Source organism: Plasmodium inui, assembly GCF_000524495.1.
Source record: "Plasmodium inui San Antonio 1 unplaced genomic scaffold supercont1.5, whole genome shotgun sequence".
NCBI classification, from domain to species: Eukaryota; Apicomplexa; class Aconoidasida; order Haemosporida; family Plasmodiidae; genus Plasmodium; species Plasmodium inui.
The window spans coordinates 664,121-682,109 of NW_008481839.1; the positions used below are offsets into that span (position 1 = coordinate 664,121).

The 17,989-nt window shown below is 43.7% G+C and overlaps 4 protein-coding genes across 4 annotated transcripts; 2 read left to right on the top strand and 2 right to left on the bottom strand.

Moving 5' to 3' along the window:
- Positions 1-4,512: 4,512 nt before the first annotated feature.
- C922_01603 (hypothetical protein) lies at positions 4,513-5,444 on the top strand (the record flags this gene model as incomplete). The annotated part of the gene is made up of 5 exons (XM_008817206.1): positions 4,513-4,533; positions 4,687-4,763; positions 4,883-4,896; positions 5,059-5,133; positions 5,296-5,444. 5 exons carry the CDS (start codon positions 4,513-4,515, stop codon positions 5,442-5,444), a joined length of 336 nt encoding a protein of 111 aa, XP_008815428.1.
- A 1,248-nt stretch (positions 5,445-6,692) lies between these two features.
- Positions 6,693-7,430, top strand: C922_01604 (hypothetical protein; the record flags this gene model as incomplete). The annotated part of the gene is made up of 1 exon (XM_008817207.1): positions 6,693-7,430. One exon carries the CDS (start codon positions 6,693-6,695, stop codon positions 7,428-7,430), a length of 738 nt encoding a protein of 245 aa, XP_008815429.1.
- A 529-nt stretch (positions 7,431-7,959) lies between these two features.
- Positions 7,960-13,575, bottom strand: C922_01605 (hypothetical protein; the record flags this gene model as incomplete). The annotated part of the gene is made up of 1 exon (XM_008817208.1): positions 7,960-13,575. One exon carries the CDS (start codon positions 13,573-13,575, stop codon positions 7,960-7,962), a length of 5,616 nt encoding a protein of 1,871 aa, XP_008815430.1.
- Positions 13,576-15,113: 1,538 nt separating this feature from the next.
- C922_01606 (N-glycosylase/DNA lyase) lies at positions 15,114-17,093 on the bottom strand (the record flags this gene model as incomplete). Its single annotated transcript, XM_008817209.1, has 1 exon — positions 15,114-17,093. The coding sequence occupies one exon, from the start codon at positions 17,091-17,093 to the stop codon at positions 15,114-15,116; it is 1,980 nt and encodes a 659-aa protein (XP_008815431.1).
- Between the last annotated feature and the right edge of the window lie 896 nt (positions 17,094-17,989).

Consider the following 17,989-nt stretch of genomic DNA (forward strand, 5'->3'; position numbering starts at 1 on the left):
TTCCTTTTTAAATTAATCCTCAGTAAAAGTGGGAAAAGAAAACGATCAAAATGGAGTTAAAAATGATCTTGTACGTTGTGTGTGTATAAATGGTATTAATAAATCAATTGGAGGATAGTTTTTTTTTTTTTTGCTTTCCTTTGTGCGTTTTTCCTTCTTCTATACAGCTGTGAATCGTTAGAGGTTACCTTTATTTTTTTTTTTTACGTCATTTATTACATCAGAAATTTATCTTCACTCCTCAAAATGGCATGCTTTTTTCGGCTGTTCAACAATTTTTGTTTCACTTTGCAATCAATTCATATTCCGGTGTCCGTGCAGGTGATAAAAGGTATGCTCAGTTCTTGTTCGGCAAGTGCATAGATATATATGACTATATCGAATGCACGAAGGGGTTTGTTGCCTCGAGGGAGATCACGTCTCGTGTGTGACAAAGGGACGACAATGTAATGGACCGTAATGATACACGGGGCGGAAAAATTCGGAAAAATTCGGAAGAACGGCGCAAAATTGGACACAGCAATGCGAAACGCGAACATACAGGTGGAAAAGAAAAAGGTATAAAGAAACGGTACAAAAAAGGGCGAAATGACAGGTTGAACGGAGGGCAGAACGGGAAAAGAAATTGGGCTGATTAACAAACAAACGGGGCACAACTGCAGATGGAGTCCTCGCTGGGGCCTAGCTAGCCATGTCGACTAATGCATCTCGGGCAAGTTTTGCCTACACGTAGGGGTACACACGCATAAGGGGTGCGCAAACTGTGTACGTGCGGAGGGGAGAACAGCGTGATAGCAAAAGGGGGGATATAAGCACACAAACATGCAAACATGTGTATATATATTATATATATGTATGTCATTATACGTATGTACTTATATATGTTGCGCCGGGGAGGTTAGGCGAGGGATCTCAAGGGGTCACTAGGTGTTCGAAGTTTGGGAAAGCACCGGGCCGCCTGCCGCCTCCATAAAATTTGGCCCTCTCAGTTGCAAAGAACGAGCAAACGAATGTGGGAGGAAATCAAAGGGGATAAAGCAAAACGTGTGAAACACAAACGCGGGGAAATAAATGGGCTTATTCAAGTGCGGTATGGCAAATGCGCCAAGAAAACGAACGCGAGAAAAACAAAAGACGGAACGAATCAGGGCAAGTAGAACTAATCACAAAACTGCTGCCAATAAGTACTCGCAAAAGAGTTACTTACATAACGGGCGGGGTAAAACACGAGGCGAAGCAGGGTAAATTTACTCTTCCATATATATTATATATATGTATATATATATCATATGTAATGTAAAATGTATACATAACGTATATATAGTGCGGGCTGCTCCTCTGATTCTGCGCGAAAGCGATTAAGGAATCAAACCAAACGCTTCCTTCCTGCGGCTGGGTGGAGGCAATCAGCTGGCGCATGTGGCGGGAGCGTATATATTTGTACACATGGCCGGTACGTATTGCGTACTTGTGCCAATTATGTACATTACATAGGTTGCACGCGCGTACATATGGATGAAAATAATTGTACAAATAAATAAATATATATAGAAAGGTACATATGTATAATATGTACACGCGCGCGGCTGGTTGGCTACGAACGGCTTCTACTTATGCTGCCCCTTTGGGTGGCGCGCCAAACAGTTACTACCACCAGGGTGAAAAATAAAAGAAAATAAACCAGCAAATGAATCTACGAACAAGTGAAAAAGTAACGAAGAGTGGAAGAGAAGGAAATTTTTTTGTGAAATAAGGCAAAACGATCGAACGATTCTTAAAGAAAAAACTAATCCACAACGTCTTCGTAACAGACTTACCAAAAAGGTTAATGAGACCTTTATTGACAAACTTTTTAATGAAAAGCTCATACGCAATGAAGTTGCGGGTTACAAAATTTACGTTTTGTTTTGTTTTTTCTCTTCTCAGGCAATCTCACCAAATCGATTTTTTCTTTTTAATAATTTAAAAAAAACAATTGTTTCAATTTAATTAAAATTTTACAATATATAAAATTAATAAATACCGTATATCCATTAAATATATCTTAATAAGTATATATATAAGGCAAAAAAGGAAGAAAAGCAAGAAGGCAAGTAAAAGAACAAAAAGAAAAAAAAACGAATAAAATAAACAGAAAGAAAAAATCAGAAAAAAAAATAAAATGACTTTAAAAGAAAAAAAAAATAATCACTTTTTAAAGAAAAAATTGAGTGCTCTATTTTCTTCTTATTCTCAAAAAAAAAAAAAACCAAAAGGGAAATTTTATAAAATGTGACATTAAGTAGTATATATGAAGAGTAAGAGAATTTTACCACCAATTGCCACAAATTTACCGCAACTTTACCTCTATTTTACCGGAAAAAGGTGCTAATTAAGCATGACATATTTTTTTCTATGTGGAATATATTCACATAGATAAATAATTCTCTCCTTTTTCCTTCAAAGCAAAGGCATTTTTCTACAGCGGTAAAAAAAAAAAAAAAAAAGGTCGGTTAATTAAAAATTTGGGGAACAGCGCACTTAAAAATTTGCAAATAAAAAAATAAATACAGTATTCGTTACAGTCTACATAGATAACAACTTTTAAATATGCGAATATCAATATTTCGTGAAAAACTGTTGAAATTTTCGTGAAACTTGTCTTCTGCTTTTCTTTCTCCTGGTTCAAACTTTTCTCCTTTTGCTGGTTTCTGTCCCTGATTCGTTGCTTTACTGCTTAGTGCCTTTTTGTTTTCTTTTCTTTTCCCGCTTTGCTCTTCGCTGTTCTTGTCCCCCGGAAGGTTTGCCATTTTGCGTCCTTTTCTTTCTTTTATTTCCCCCCCCCTGCAGTGGGAATATTCTGCGCCGCACCACTTCGCGCATGGGAACTCCGCAGTTATACATTGGATAAGTGCCGAAAAAATCCTTTTGCATATGAGTAATAAATATATTTGCCGTCTAGGTGCATGCTTTTTTCCGTCCTGTCTTTTTAACTCGGTTGTATGTTTTGGTGGCTACCTTTTTTGCCTCCCTTTTTTTGATTATCTCTTCTGCCTGCTATTTTATTCCGCCTTTTTCGCCTGTTTTTTCCCCTCGTCTTGTTCCGCGCATATAAAATATTCTACATCCGTACTGCCTTTCCTCCCACATAATAAAATTACGCGCATTCCTAGGAAACGAAAAACGGATGAACAAGTTTCCCCCCCATTCGTGTAAACCCATGGTTCCTCTAGACGACAAAATTGTCCATTTTTGCTTCAAAAAAAAAAAGAAACAAAATTGGACAAATGAGGAACTAAATGGAATGTCCCAATTTTATTTTCTGGTATCCATTTTTTCTTTTTTTTCTGCTTATCCTTTTGTGCCTTTTGGCTCGCTTTTTAGCGACCGTCCAATTGTACAAATAGTAGCAAAAATATGAAATTCCCAATTTCCTCAATTTTTTAAAAAAACTCATAGAAAAATAGGAAATGTTGCAAATGCCAAGCTGGTCTATGCTTCCCCTCGATGATCCTCTCACGCTAATCATAAGGGGCGGTCGGAGGGGACAATACGAAAGCGGCGCGGTCAGATCGGATCTTTCGAGTCTAACTCCACGGAAAGAAGTCGTATATATACGCATATAGATATATATGCCGCGTAGTAGCCTCCCACTTGGAGTGCCACTATTCTAAATTGGCTCTGCCTTTTAAAGAAAAAGACAAAAAAATGAAAAAAAAGGGACCCACGCTGCTACTCCCCCCACACATATGTATACCCTGTTCGCCTCTTCTCTTTCATGCTTCGAAAGATGATTAGCCATTGCAAAACATAGAGACAGGAGAGAAAAAAAAAAACACTGTACAAGGGAAACCTTAGACGACATGTGTTGTACATATAAGAGATTACGCCGCCAATAAGATGGCGGACATATGCTTGTCTGTCTCTCAATGCACTTATTCATAATGGTCACCCGTTCGAAGTGGCACTTCTTTACGTACACGCGTGATACGTACAAGGCATGCGCTAACTTACTCATCTGTAAACGAACCATCACCCTTTGTTGACATATGTGCGAAGAGCCTATGTGCCCAAACAACGCCGAGGTACGATACACGTCACCTCTCCCATGGCTACAAAATAAGGGGAGAAGTTCCTCACCAAAACACGCTTATGCAAAATGGGGATGACGGAAAAATTCATTATGTCGGGGGGGGTTCCCTTTTTCCACACCCCAAAATGAGTTACATTTTTGTCTCTTTCAGGAAAAAAATCACCAGTAACAGACGAAATAAGTGCAGCGGATAAAGCAGCATGGACGATGCGAAAAAAAGGCGAGAGAGTGACCCACTTTGTGCGTTGGCAGTTTCGTAATTGTGTCTTTCACCCCCGCCACGTCCTCATAGCCACTTCGTTCCCACTGTAATGTCGTCCCGTTTTGCAACATTGAATATGCATCGTCAGCGAACTTGACTGCGCAACTTCTGTGTAGTTAAAAAATTGTACATGCGTGCGTATACGCCAGGTCACTATGTTGGGCGCACCTCACCAAAAATGCCCTCTCCACTTGGGACGGTTAAAGTTGTCATTCCTTTTTAAATTACCCCATCAAAGATTAGAAAAAAAAAAAAAAAGCTAGCCACCGGGTTGTCATCTTGTATAGCCATTTAAAGAAAAAGGGCAAAATAAAGAGAGGGAAATTTACTCTTTTCCCCTTCAACAAATTAGGAAAAAAAGAAGAAAAACAACACTTGTATCATTTTAAAGCTGAATGTAAACATACTTTACATAAAAGTGATACTTTGGTATGTCGTGTAGGTGCAAAAATTGGTCATTTGGGGGGGAAATTTCTCGCAGAAGCTCACCAGCTGAACATGCAAGTAACACGGCGTGACTGCACATTCTTTAAGTTATTTCCCTGCAGCTCGAAAAATTTCGGTACCTTCGAGTTCATTAAAAAAAAAAGAGGGGCCACTATTTCCCTTGTAATATTTACAAAATTAGTAAAAGCGGTTGGCCAAAAAGGCATCCAACGTGTCACTTAAATTTGTGTATTCCTGTAGCTGCGCGAACGCATTTTACCAAAACGAACTACTCCAGGGATAAAAAACATAAACGTAAGGAGGAAAACGCTCTTCGCCAAACCCACCCCCGCGCGCCAAGAGGATTTCCGGGGTACCTTGAAAGGGAAGGAAAACGGAAGGAAAGAGAGGAAGTAGAAAGGAATCGGAAAGGAAGAAAATAAGAAAAAACAAACATCGCCGAACGGACAAGGAAAAAATCCGCGTGATCCCCCGGCATAGACGCCACTTTGTGTTCGCCGCCCCCCGTTTCAAGAAATGTTTTTGCTGAATGAGAACGAGGAATCCCCCAAGGATATCCTCTTGAATGAGCTGAAGTACAAGGTCCGAGTGCTCGCCGGGATCGTCTTTGTCATTAGGACCATCCCTACGGTTGTAAGTCTATTCAGCAAGGGCAGCGACTGATGGGGGTCAATATACATAATGCTGTTATTTAGTCGTTTCCTAAGGAGGCCAGTGGGCACTTCTTACAAATCCTACAAATGCTACAAATCCCAATGACGTGTTTACAAAAAATTAAAGGTGCCTACGGGGGAATGGGCCGCATACACTGGATTGCCTCTGTAGGAAAGTCAACAAATCATGTACGTGGGTACAAGGAGACGCATAAGGCATAACTGTGCAGATAGCTCCTCACGAACCGCTAGTGTTGGCGCGTTTTATGCCGTCTACCCGCAAAATGCGACCATGCCGATCCACTGAGGGTTCGGTACGCGGAGGAGAGGCCATCTCCTATGCGCCCCTTTCGTAGGCGCGTACGATACATATGTATTATCTGGCTACCTGTCGGCAGCCTAGCCTCGTGTCCGCCAGTCTTTTGGCAACCTGTACAGTGGGCATTATTTAATTTTGTTTCACTTCGTTACGTTATATTATGTTATGTTTATATTTTTTTTTTTTCTTTTTTTCCAACGTCACCTTTCCTCTTTCATCCCATGCGCAACCGCTTAATGTTGAAAGAGCAAAAAAGGAAAAAATTAAAAAAACACCGTAATGTTTACTAGGGTATACACCATAAAGCAATAACGGGTTCTTATGCGTTGCGGCTCCATGTCCATACCGGTCGTTCTTATCTACTGGGTGGCGTCGAATAGGCACCAATCAATTCTGAATTAAAAAAAAAGAAAAATCCCCCGTTTCTAGCAGAAAAGGATATTAATATAATATGCAACAGGAAAGCGTAAAATAAGTGAGTAATGTTTTTTTTTCCCCTTCTCTTTTTCGACTGAATTTATTCCCTTTGAAGTATGGCCCATTTTTAATGAATTATTTTTGGTCCTGAATTCGAAGCCTTCGAAACGGGCTGCGTTTCTGTGATAGTGGAGTTTGCGGCGAGGCTGTAGGTATTGTCGTGGTTTATTTTGCTGGAAGAAGAGCAACAAATGGGAAAATTCTTTTTTATTTTTGCAAACAGGTGGTGAGTAAAAAAAATATAAAAGGCAAAGCAACCCGTGAAGAAGAACGGAACTGCGGAGCTGCCAAATAATTGTGTTAACGACTCCTCTTGTCCCCTCCTCTAGGATGTATTTTTACATGCGCATATGGTGAAAAATTCAAGAGAAAAATGCATGTTGTGTTTCATTTTGCTGGTTACATAAATACGGGCATCCAGCGTTGAAACCATTCGAACCGGAACCGTGTGGAGAGACAACCATGGAGAGGGAGCAAATCGACTCCAACGTGAAGGATGGGAATTCCCCAACATTGCCCAATTTGAAGTCCACAAATGAGGAGGATAAAATCAGGAGAGACAAAAATGAGGACGGTCAATGTGACCCTCCCCTGGAGAAAGACATAGGTGGAGATATAAATCCCCATGCGCCCAGAAAACCTAACTATGTAAATAGAAGGGAGGGCTGGAAGAAGAGAAAACCCCATGGTAGCGGCCCTCACGCTCCTGCCCCTCACGGTGATACCCCTCCCAGCGAGAAGAAACAGAAAGGACAAGACACCTGCGTTGTATGTCTCCAACATGGAGTAGTGAAGTACAAATTTGTGTGTTGTCGCGAAGGCTACTGCTCTGTCCCCTGTTTTCAGAAGCACGACAGAAAGGCCTGTTTGGAGGAACAAAGGAATAAAGTCAGGAAATTAAATGCACTTAGGAGTGTAGAGAGTCAAAACAGTAAGCATAGAAAGAGCGATGTGGAAGAAAGGGCTGATAACGCTACGGAGGATGATGAAGACTCCGAAGACGACTTCCTGACAGAAGACCAAAAAGTAAAGCTAAAGGAAGACATCACCTTGAGGATGCTACTTAAAAATAATTATGTCCGTTCCGTTTTCAAGCATTTTACTACATCGAAGGATAAAATTGGTTATCTCTCCAATTATATTAACGACCCCACCATTGTGCAGGTTGTCGATCAAATTATGAAATCAGTGGAGGGTTGACTTTGAGAGGGGTTCGGGTTGGACGAGTGCCATCCGCTTCGAAGTACCCACTTCTGCACCTTTCCGTCTTTATTATTTTTTTTTTGTGATTCTTTTTTACGTTGTTACGATTTGAATCCCCAACGTGGTTAACGCAAATGGGTGTGCGGAATTGCTTTGTGTCAGTGCTCTGTGCCACTACCCTGCGGGGGGGTGTTTCTTTCTCTTCAGCAAAACTTCCCTTGCCTGGTGTTCCCCTTCTGCACGGAGTCCGTCAAGGCGGCAAAAGGGGAAAGTGAAAAGTGAAAGGGGGAAAATGTATAACGGGGAAGCGATTAAAGAGTTAAAGGGTGAATGTAGGGAGTGGCAACCTAGCCAGTTGGCGACTGGCGATTGGCAATTCACGACTGACGATTTACAATTGACGAGTTGCCACTTTAGCATATTAACAAAATGACGAGGGAACGGATGGTTGGTGAAGCCAAGCGGGAGGGGGTACAAACAACAAGGTGCCCCCTAAACCACGGGGGTCACTTCAAAACAACGGTGATCACTTCGAAACGACGTTCGAGTAACTGGTGCGCTTCAACTTATTTAATCGCTTAAACGCCATGGCGGTGGAGTCGTTGCTGTGCGTGCTGCTTCCGCTGCTTTCACTGCTGTGGTCGTTAGAATCGGCGGCATCCCGCACGCTCTCGAAGTCGTTCATGCTTGAGGCGTGGTCCTCGTCCGCGGCGCTTTCTTCGCTGGAACTTATGTTCAGTTCGGTTAGCTTGCGCGGGGAGTTTCGTTTATCTCGCTTTATGCTGCTGCTGTTGTGGGGGTCTTCCCTAAGGGGAGTTTCTTCGGCGGTTTCCTTTTCCACGGATGTCTTCTCCACGGCTGCCTTCTCCACGGATGTCTTCTCCACGGATGTCTTCTCCACGGCTGCCTCCTCCACGGATGTCTTCTCCACGGCTGCCTCCTCCACTGCTTCCTCCCCCCCGTTGTAGCCTATGCAAGTGGAGCCATCCCTCTCGTGGGGGAAAATCGTTTCGTCGCTCCGGGCGGCGGCAAGCTTGGGCACACTGATCACATCTGGGACTAGAATCTCATCAGGGGGGGAGCTAAACTTGTTAGCCTCATCGATGGTCTCGCAGCTGTTTTTGATGGAGGATGACGCCCCTTCATTTGCATCGATGAATTCATCCTGCGTTTCTTTGTGTTCGAGGGCAGGCTCACCGGGCGGGTATTTCACCTTAAGCGCAAAGTTGGTCGCTTTCTCGAATAGCTGTGCATAGCTTCCATTTGGTACCTCACTACACGGATCATCGCCCATGCGCACATGATCAGAGATGCATTCGGTTGAGCGGTCCCCGTTGGCGCGATGGCCAATCTGTTCCATGATTTCTTCTGCGGACATCTCGTCCTCATTGCAGCCTTCCACCCCCCTGGGAATGACTGGGTAGGAAAACTTCCTCTGCCGCAGCGTTCCTATGTAGTTAACATACTCATTGATGATTTCCTCGTAAATGGCTTCTTCCTTTAGGGCGTCCATTGTGGCGACATTTAAAAGGGTATTTGTATTCCCCATGGGTGGGGCTTCTACCTCGGCTGGAGCACCAACAACAAGGTTCCTTTGTACGAAGTAGGTCCTGACCTCGTCGATCTTTTTCTGCAGACATTCCTTCAATGCTTCACACAATCTGATTTCATTTTTCGATTTTATAATATCACTGGAGTGCATACAGAAATTGATGAGGACATAGAATGTCTTTAAATCCTTGATGGTGGTATTCACATCGGTCAGGGCACTCTTGAAGAAAATGGTGTAGTTTTTATTGTCTCCCTTTTGGGACTTTTCCTCCTGTGCTGCTCTTTCGGCTTGTTCCATTTCGATTTCGAAATTGGTATGCGTCTTTAGGCTGTCTTCTCCATGGTCTGCTTCTTTTTTCTCGTTTGCCTCTTCAGGAGGTGGTGCGTTTTTTTTTTTCCTGCCTCGTTTTTTCACTTCCCTGGGTTCGGCCGACCCGCCCGCGTTGGCACTTCCCTGATCGGCGGTGAGGGCGGGGGTAGAAGCCGAGACTGCCGCTGCGGAGGTGCCCCTCCCCCGGACGTCGCCCAGGTCGTGAAAAAGATAAATCTGTATAATTTTGTATACCAGTTCGACAATGTTGGAACGGCTAGTCAGCGCGACGCCCTTCTCAATGATGACGAGTAGAATCGATTTTATGTACTTGGGGAAATGCGCGACGAGGAAGTGTATATTCGCCTTGTGCAGAATGGTGAATATAATAAAGGTGAGGATGTTGGTATAGTTGATTGTTCTTAGTTTATGCTTCAACACCCCGTCGCAGGTTTTTAGTAGCACTTCCTCAAAGGTAAAATGGAAGACTAGCAGATTTGTCTCACTCATGGAGGGGTACATAGAGAACACAGAGAAGAGAAACAGCTTATCATGCGCATTTATATTCGTTATGTTAAATGTACTAATTTTTTTGAAGTCTTGGACGCAATTGTAGGTAGAGGGAGATAGGAGAAAGCACATTTCGAACAGAGCTCTTAATTTAGTGGACGATCTTCTCACCATTCTGTGCATCTCCTCATTGGACAATCGGTAAATGTGGTTCCCCAGATATTCAGTTAAGAGGAGCTTGCAGAATACTCGCAGGCAGATCGATTGAATGTATTTGCTCGTGTTCACAGTGCCACTTAGGTAGCTCCAAATATTTTCAATCGCATCGATGATCAGTTTATCATTGTTTAAATTGGGGTGTGTCATGAGTAAGTCTCCCAAAACGCAAATGTATATTTCGCACCGCAGAGAATTGATTTCTAATTTTTCCAGCAACTCCTTATATCCATACCAAGCATTCTGATTAGTCGCAAAGTAGTTCAATAAGGACTCATTTGGAGGGTTATATTCATAGAAGAGGAATTGGCTATTTGCATCCTCATCGTATGCTCCTCTTCGCTGATTCGTGTCATCATCCTGCGGAGCCCCTCCCTGCTGTGTTACATTCCCCGCAGCGCCGACTTTATTAATGCCCCTTTCGGCTTGAGTCATCAAATCGATGTTGGCCTTCTGGTACACACTGGGACATACCTTGGCGTGAATGCTTTCAATGCTAAGAAGGCAGTTATTCAGTACTTCACAGGTGTCTACTATGGCCGTTTTGTAGGCATAAATCTGCTTCTTCAATTCGTCGTCGTTACTTATGAACATACACCAGTTGCCCAGACATTTCGAAACAATGATGTCGTAAAACTGATCCTCTATCTCTTTGTCATCCCACTCTGGCATTATGGAGCAACAGAAATTCAATGCGGGCAGTAACAACTCGTTTGGGAATTCACGCAGAGCTGAATCGAATGAACAATGAGATTTACTCTTACATAGGAAGCATTCCAATATGAACAAGATTCTCAGCCACCTTCTCTTAAGTTCCAGTCGTAGCAAACTCAACATGGTTATCTGCTTTAGGAATATCTGTGTGTGTAATCTGATCTGGTCATGGAATGCGAAGAGTGGATGGTTGCTACCCCCCTTCTGGTCATCTCGTTTAGGAGACCACTTCACTTCTTCAGCAGACCGCTCCTGATCCATCTCGGTTAAATCTTTTATTTTCGCTTCGGTGACGTCTAGCTTGTGCTGCATCTTCCTGCAGAGGATTAAGAGGTGCTCTATCGACAGCGTGCTTAGTCTCTTTTTCCTGATGATGTCAAAGATGGTGTCGTTTTCCACGTTGAGGATGTTGTTGAACAGCGCCGCCAGGGGGTTCTTCTCCGCCTGCTGGGTTGCGGCGTTCCCCTTTGCAGCCAGTTTAGGGGAACCCTCTGCCCCATTTCGAGGGGAACCTTCCAGCCGCGCCTGCGTTTGACACTGCTTTTCCTCCTCCTCTGCAAAGTTGACCGTGTCCACCGTGAAGGGGCTCTCACTCTCCGGGTTTTCGAACGGCTCCTTAATCTCCGAGATGATGCCCAGTATCTGATTGGTGAGGCTAATTTCCACGTCATTCGCATCGTAGTCTTTGTTCTTTATATAGACCATCTGTCGGAGTAGCTCCAGACAGGCGTATACATAACTGCTGCTCAGCCAGTAGGCACACGTGATGTGTCCCTTCTGCAGTTTGTAGTAATTGACCCCCGTATTGTTCAGCATACATTTGATGATGACCTCTCGGAGGGGACCTCGCAACAACACGGTGCAGCAGCATTTGAGGATCTTATCCACTTGGTACGTCTCGATGATATCTAAATATCTGCAAATCAGCAGCAGGTTCTTCATGTTGCATATGTAGTTATAATTCTCGTTGATGTTGTCTTCATTGATGAGGACGTGCTCGCCGGGGCCGGTTGCCCCTTCGCTCTCTGTGCGATTGGCCAAAGTGTCATCCGGATCACTATTCACGCCATCTGGGCTACTACACACAGCACGGTAATACATGCACTTATCACAGAACTCGTCGTCGAAAATGGAGCTCTCCATGAACTGCCTTTTCCTTTCCTCCTCCAGTGCCTTTATATCCGTCTTACCCTTCCCACACGTGCAGAACAGGTGGAGATTATCCGCCTGATCACTCTCATTATTTTCGATGCAGTTAATATAGTTCTTTCTGTTATAGTAAACCTTCTCATTGAAGCGGCTCAGATGCATGTAGTAGTACACGGCATTTATCACCTTCAGTGCATCGATTTTTTCCTTCTCTTGTTCGTCGCAAAAGTGCTGAACGTAGATTCGAAGCATGTATAGCTCCGCCGCGTTTAGCAAGAACAGGTTGTTTATGCAGTGGGTATACCAGGCCTCTCCATAGGGGCTATTCCTATCACTATTGTGAGAAGTATCGTCATTATTGTGGCCCTTACGTGGGTTGTCTTCGCTTCCCAGTTCCTTCCTACTTTCATTGCTTTGTCGTTCCGCTGGAAATGCAGCAACGGATGATGATCTCTTCTTCATGTCGTCGAATTCGATGCTGCCACTTCTGATTACACCATTTCTAATACTGTTCAGGTGAATTTTGCATATTTGCTCCACAATTAGGTCATTATCAATGTCGCTGTTGATTAAGTGGAGAAGCAGATTCTCTATCTTGTCATCGAAGTGCTGGACCCAGTGGATAATCATGCTGTAACAACTCTGCCGCACAGAGTTATCCTTATCGTTAAGTCCAGATAATAGCAACTCAAATTTCATGTCCGATGGGATGAAAAAATAATGGTTTTTTAACTTCTCATACACACTTATTCTAACATTCGGATTGGTATCATTTATTCTGACAAGAAAATTTTTCAGGACAATCAAGTGGTCGTAGTTATTCCTGCTGTTGATCCCCCCGTTTGTGTCATCTGGGTAGATGGCTATATTTTTAATGGCGTGTATTCGGACTGCATTATGAGAATCATCAAGACATCGGAGGTAGCTAGCTGTCGTATTGAAATCCTGAAAGGGTTCTAAAATGGTTAGACACAGAATCCGAATATTATGGTCCTTATCATTCAGAAGGGATAAAAAAATGTTCACATGTTTTTTGCACAATTTGTTTGATACATCTATCTGCAAAGCGCACGCCTTCTTCACCAGCGCTTTCATCACTCTACATAAGTTGATTCTCTGCTTCCTGTCCTTGATGAATATGTTGTCTAGGAGTCGGTTCCAGAACTTGGCGATAAGTTCATACTCCTGGATTGTGTCCTTCCCACCGCTGGAAGCGCCGTTGTCGTTGCCGCTAATAGCACCACTGGCACCACCGCTGACATAGCCCCTCGCTGCGGTGCTTCTTCCCCCCTTGCGACTGGCCCTCTCACTGAGCAGCACATCGCAGTAGTAGAGGATGTCAAACAGGAACTCCATCATCTTGTTAAAATTTTCATCCTTAGCATTGCTCCTCACCATGTTTAGTACTATCCTCGCGCAGAGCTCATAAATGCAATATTCGTTTACATACCGCTTGTGCTTCACATCGTATACATTCCCCTTAATGATGTTTTTAAGGATGTCTTTTATGTAGGAGAATCCCGTGTCGCTATCGTACCTATTGTTATACACGTAATGTATTGTTCGTACGATATTCTTTACGTGGATGTTTTCGTTCCTTATTTTCAGATTCACCAAAGTGGAGCCTCCCTCTCCGGTGTTGCCCTTCGCCTTGCCGCCATCGCCCGCCTTTTTCACCTTGTGCGCCTTCATCGGTTTGGTCATCCGAGGGGGCACCACACTATGACTGCTCCTCGTGTGCAGCCAAATAAGCTCCCAGACGTCTTCCTTTCTGTTCCTTTCAAATGGGGGCAACCAACTTAAACTGGCTAAAAAAACAAACTCGCTAAAAAAACAAACTCGCTAAAAAAACAAACCCGCAAATAAAACAAACCCACTAATAAAACAAACCCGCTAATAAAACAAAGCGGCGAAAAAAACAAACGTGCACTTCCCTGGAGAGGAAAAAAAATAAAAGCACAAATATTGAGATATAAAACGCCTAGGAAAATGCCCTCCTTCGTCATGTGCACTTAACATTTTCATATGGACTTCCTTCGTCACATTTTTGTAATTTCGCTTGAAGTCTCTTCCCTCCAGTGACAATGCACGGGGTGTAAGAAGCCTTGACGAATTTTTTTTTTTTTTTTGAGGAAAATTACAAAGATGCGAGGATTGCCAAAATTGCACATATACCCCTCCCTGTAATACGTATTGTGCATCTCCGAGGTAGGGGACACATTTTTACACTTATCCTTCGAAGGGACGAATTTAAAGGTCTGTTTCCTTCACAGAGCACGCATAAAAATGGCTTATTTGTGGAGGGAGAGAAAAAAAAAAAAAGAGCGACAGAGAGAGCGTGAAAATGGGCTCCGCCCTGGTCCGTCAGAGGGAACTTTTCCGTTTCAACATTTTGTTGCAGTGTATACCCGATTGATCACACCGCAATTGCCCAGGCCGGGGTGGAACGTATGAATGTGTGACCATACTATACATATGTGGCATGTTCCTGTGTGCTTGGCAACACCGGGCAGTTTGCCGCGAATAGCTCTACGTAGCTTCTTAAGTGGGGAGCACCACCCCTGGAAAATTACCAATTCATACAAGTTTGCACACCAAGTGGGAAGGCGTTAAATTGTGCGTAGAGTTGATCCCTCAAGGGGGTCCTTACGTATCCTTTTGTTCACTCTTCCATTCGTTAACAGTCCATTTGTTCGCTGTCCATTTGTTCGCTGTCCATTTGTTCGCTGTCCATTTGTTCGCTGTCCATTTGTTCGCTGTCCATTTGTTCGCTGTCCATTTGTTCGCTGTCCATTTACTTATTTTTTTCCTTTTCCAAGCTGTAACGCTGAACAAAGGGGAGTCCAATTCGGGTCAGACATTACCCTACCAGCTGGGCAAATTTTTTCCCCACGACAGAGGGGTAGAGAGTATGCCATTACACCATTTTAAGAGCGTCTGTCGGGAGTTCCCAGGTGCGGAAAAGGGGAATTCCCCCCGCCCAAAAAAAAAAATAAAATAAGGGAGCAGTACACATAGGGCTCATTAACGGGGAAAGACAAAGTAGGGAAGTAGGACCATCCCGAGAAGGATGCAAATTTTACAGAAGTTACATCCGTGGTGAAAACAAAACGTAGGCCTCAGTTAAGAGAAGAAAAAAAAAAACATCTGAGCATAAATGTGCGCAGAGAATTATTGACAAATCGGTAGGAGGGTACCCCCCCCTTACGCATGTACGAACTTGCCTCTTCCTACTCAAACAGGTGGCTGAACTTTTTCAACTCGGACGCAAAAAGGATGGTTTGTGCCCACCCGCAATTGGGCCCCAGTAAGTTCTTCAGCCTTGTGTACAGTCTAATGTAGAGAGAAATTGTGAGGGCCTTCTTCTGCTGCTTTGAATTGGGGTTCGAATTGGGTTTCGAATTGGGCTCTGTTCCTTTTTCGCCTTCCCGTTTAGGCACGCGGTCGACATAAGTGGGCGTCGCCTGCCTAGTGGTTCTGTTCCCCTTCTTCTTACCTTTTATGGGAGTTCCTCCAGTCGCGTTCTCCACGTTCTCCGCCTTATCAGCACTGCGACGATGAACCGACGCGCACTCAGACTCCACAATGTTTCGGTAGTACTTATAAATGATGTCATATATATGCGTGTCTATGGGAATGCAATCAAATTTATTCAAACCGAAGAGGCAGATGCAATTGGCTACTTTGAGCCCTATGCCTGGGAAGAGTATTAATTGGTCAATGCAATTTTTTGTCTTTTTCTCCTTTTTAAGGTCTTCAATCCATTCTTCACTTCCTCGTTCCACTAACATTTTGGCACTCTCAATAACGTAGCTACTTCTATACCCGAACCCTAAGTTCCTTAAATCTTTCTCCTTCAATTGGGATAGTATTTCTACAGTTGGAAATTCATAGAAGGGGAAAATCTTCATCTGTCGTTCCTCCTTGATCATCGTCTTTAGGTTCTCGTAGAAGATTCTGTTGTTCTCACGTTCGGAGTGCCCATCGTCCCCATTCTGTTCCCGCGTTGTAGGCCCATTTTGTGAGTACTCCTCCTTCACGCGAATGCGCAGTTGCGGCTCCCTCTTGGGTGCAGAAACGGATAGTGGTTCCTTTTTCGTCTCCCCATTTTTAGGAGGCTCCCGTTTCACTCGCCCCGATTGTGTCTCACCTACCTTGAGGCGAACTCGTTGTTCATCCTTCATCACGCCAACGCGCTGTTGATTTCTATTGAGGGCCATCCCTTTTGCGTCCGGGTCCTCTCTCACTTTGACCAGCACATCCTGGCCGTGAAACATGACTGTGGCGAGGAATTTGCCGTACCGCCTCCTCAGGCAATCTATCATTAGCGTTATCCTGGGAATGTTATTATTAGTGGAACAAAGGAAGGAGAAAAATGATTCCACCGAGTTGGTCTTTAATATTCTCAACCCCTTAATCTTATCAGTAATTTCCTTCATTCTTTTGTCTTTTTTTTTCCACATTTTGATGTTTTTACTTAACGGAAATTGCAGATTGAAGAAGTCGTTTACATCTTGCTCGTACTGATCGCTCGTATTTGCATTGTCTGGATTGCGACTTTGGCCCGCCTGGGTGGCGTGCTCCCGTTCGGTTCCGTCGCTCCGTCCATCGCCGCACTCACCGCTCCCCCCACCGCTGCGATCATAAACGCATTGGTAGAAGATCCCCTCCTCCGTCTCCTTAAAAAGATAAATTTTGTTATTCACCAAGCCGATGTAGGTATCTCTGCTCACTTCGCTGAAGCAGAATTCCTGTCCAATCAAGAAGCAGTATTTTAGTTGTAACTCATTTTTCGTCACATTAATTCTTTTCCATCTCAGTTCGAAGTTTTTTATTACAAAGAAGGGGGTTCCACTGGCTATATTCTGCACATTTATGTTCTTCGTGTCGCTTCCGTCTGGAGGATGGACGGAAACCATCATCCTCTCTCCCTTTATTCCCCCTCCTCCACATTCTTTTTTGACTTTCTTAAGTATCCTTTTTTTGTCCCCGCTGATGGTATTTACGAACAAATGTGTAGCACCTTTCTTGCGGGTTTCTTCTTTTTTTCCTCCAACTACTATACGTTCACTTTTGACGCAAGAGTTTCTTCCGTCCGGGAAGTTCTTGCTCATTTTAGTTGCTCCAACTGCTTTACTCCTCATTTCTGTGCTGATGTAAATATTCTTTAACAACAGAAGGAAGAGGGATTGAAAAATGTGCAATATCATTTAATGGTGAAGAGGAAGGAAAAAAGGGGGGATACCTCTTCCGTTCGATAATCAAGTTACATCAACTTCTGTCATTTTTGGTGATTCCATCACGCCGAGGGGGGGAGTTAGCTGCCTCAGGGGACACACACGCAGTCATTCAGGAAAAGATCCTACCCTGTGTGGGGAGCCATATGCACTGCTTCCTATTACCTCCATGCATCGGGATAGGGAAATGCAACTCAAATGAAGGCCTTCCAGGGCGCATGCAATTGTGCATCATATGAGTCGCTCGTATACACCCCCCGGCTTCCCTCTGCATCTCCCCGCCATACGTGAAAATCTCCACACGCTGTTCGCACAGCGGTGAACGCTCAAAGGGAGCAGCAAGTTTTGCTATTCTGTTCTTTATTGGCCTCTTCTAGGTGAGGTTACATACCTTTTTTTTTTTGTTTTTTTTTTTTCAAACCCGTTGAGCATGTCCAAACGTTGTGCCTTTTTGCGGGATAAACGGCGAAACGTTCGGGGAAAGGAAGAAAAAAAAAAAAAAAAAATGTCGTTGAAGGTGCCCTTCGCCAACGTAGGCATTTGGCCAAAATTGGAGCCATACCGCACTACAGCATTAACATAAAATGTAAAACGGAATAAATGTGATAGGACGGGAAAGGAAAAAATTCACTTCACATTAACAGCTGTTTCGCCAAATTGGACAGTGCTTCGCCCACTTTGATGTCGCTCCGGAAAATCTACCTCTATGCGCTCTGCTACGGGTGTGTGTAACGTTTGGTCCACCTCGTTGCGTATTCTCTCCCTCCTAATTCGTCCCCTCACACCCATTTGCATAGTTCCATAACGATTGGACGAGTAATACTTCTTTCTTTTCTTTTTTTTTTTTCCTGACTGCCCTCGCTGTAGAA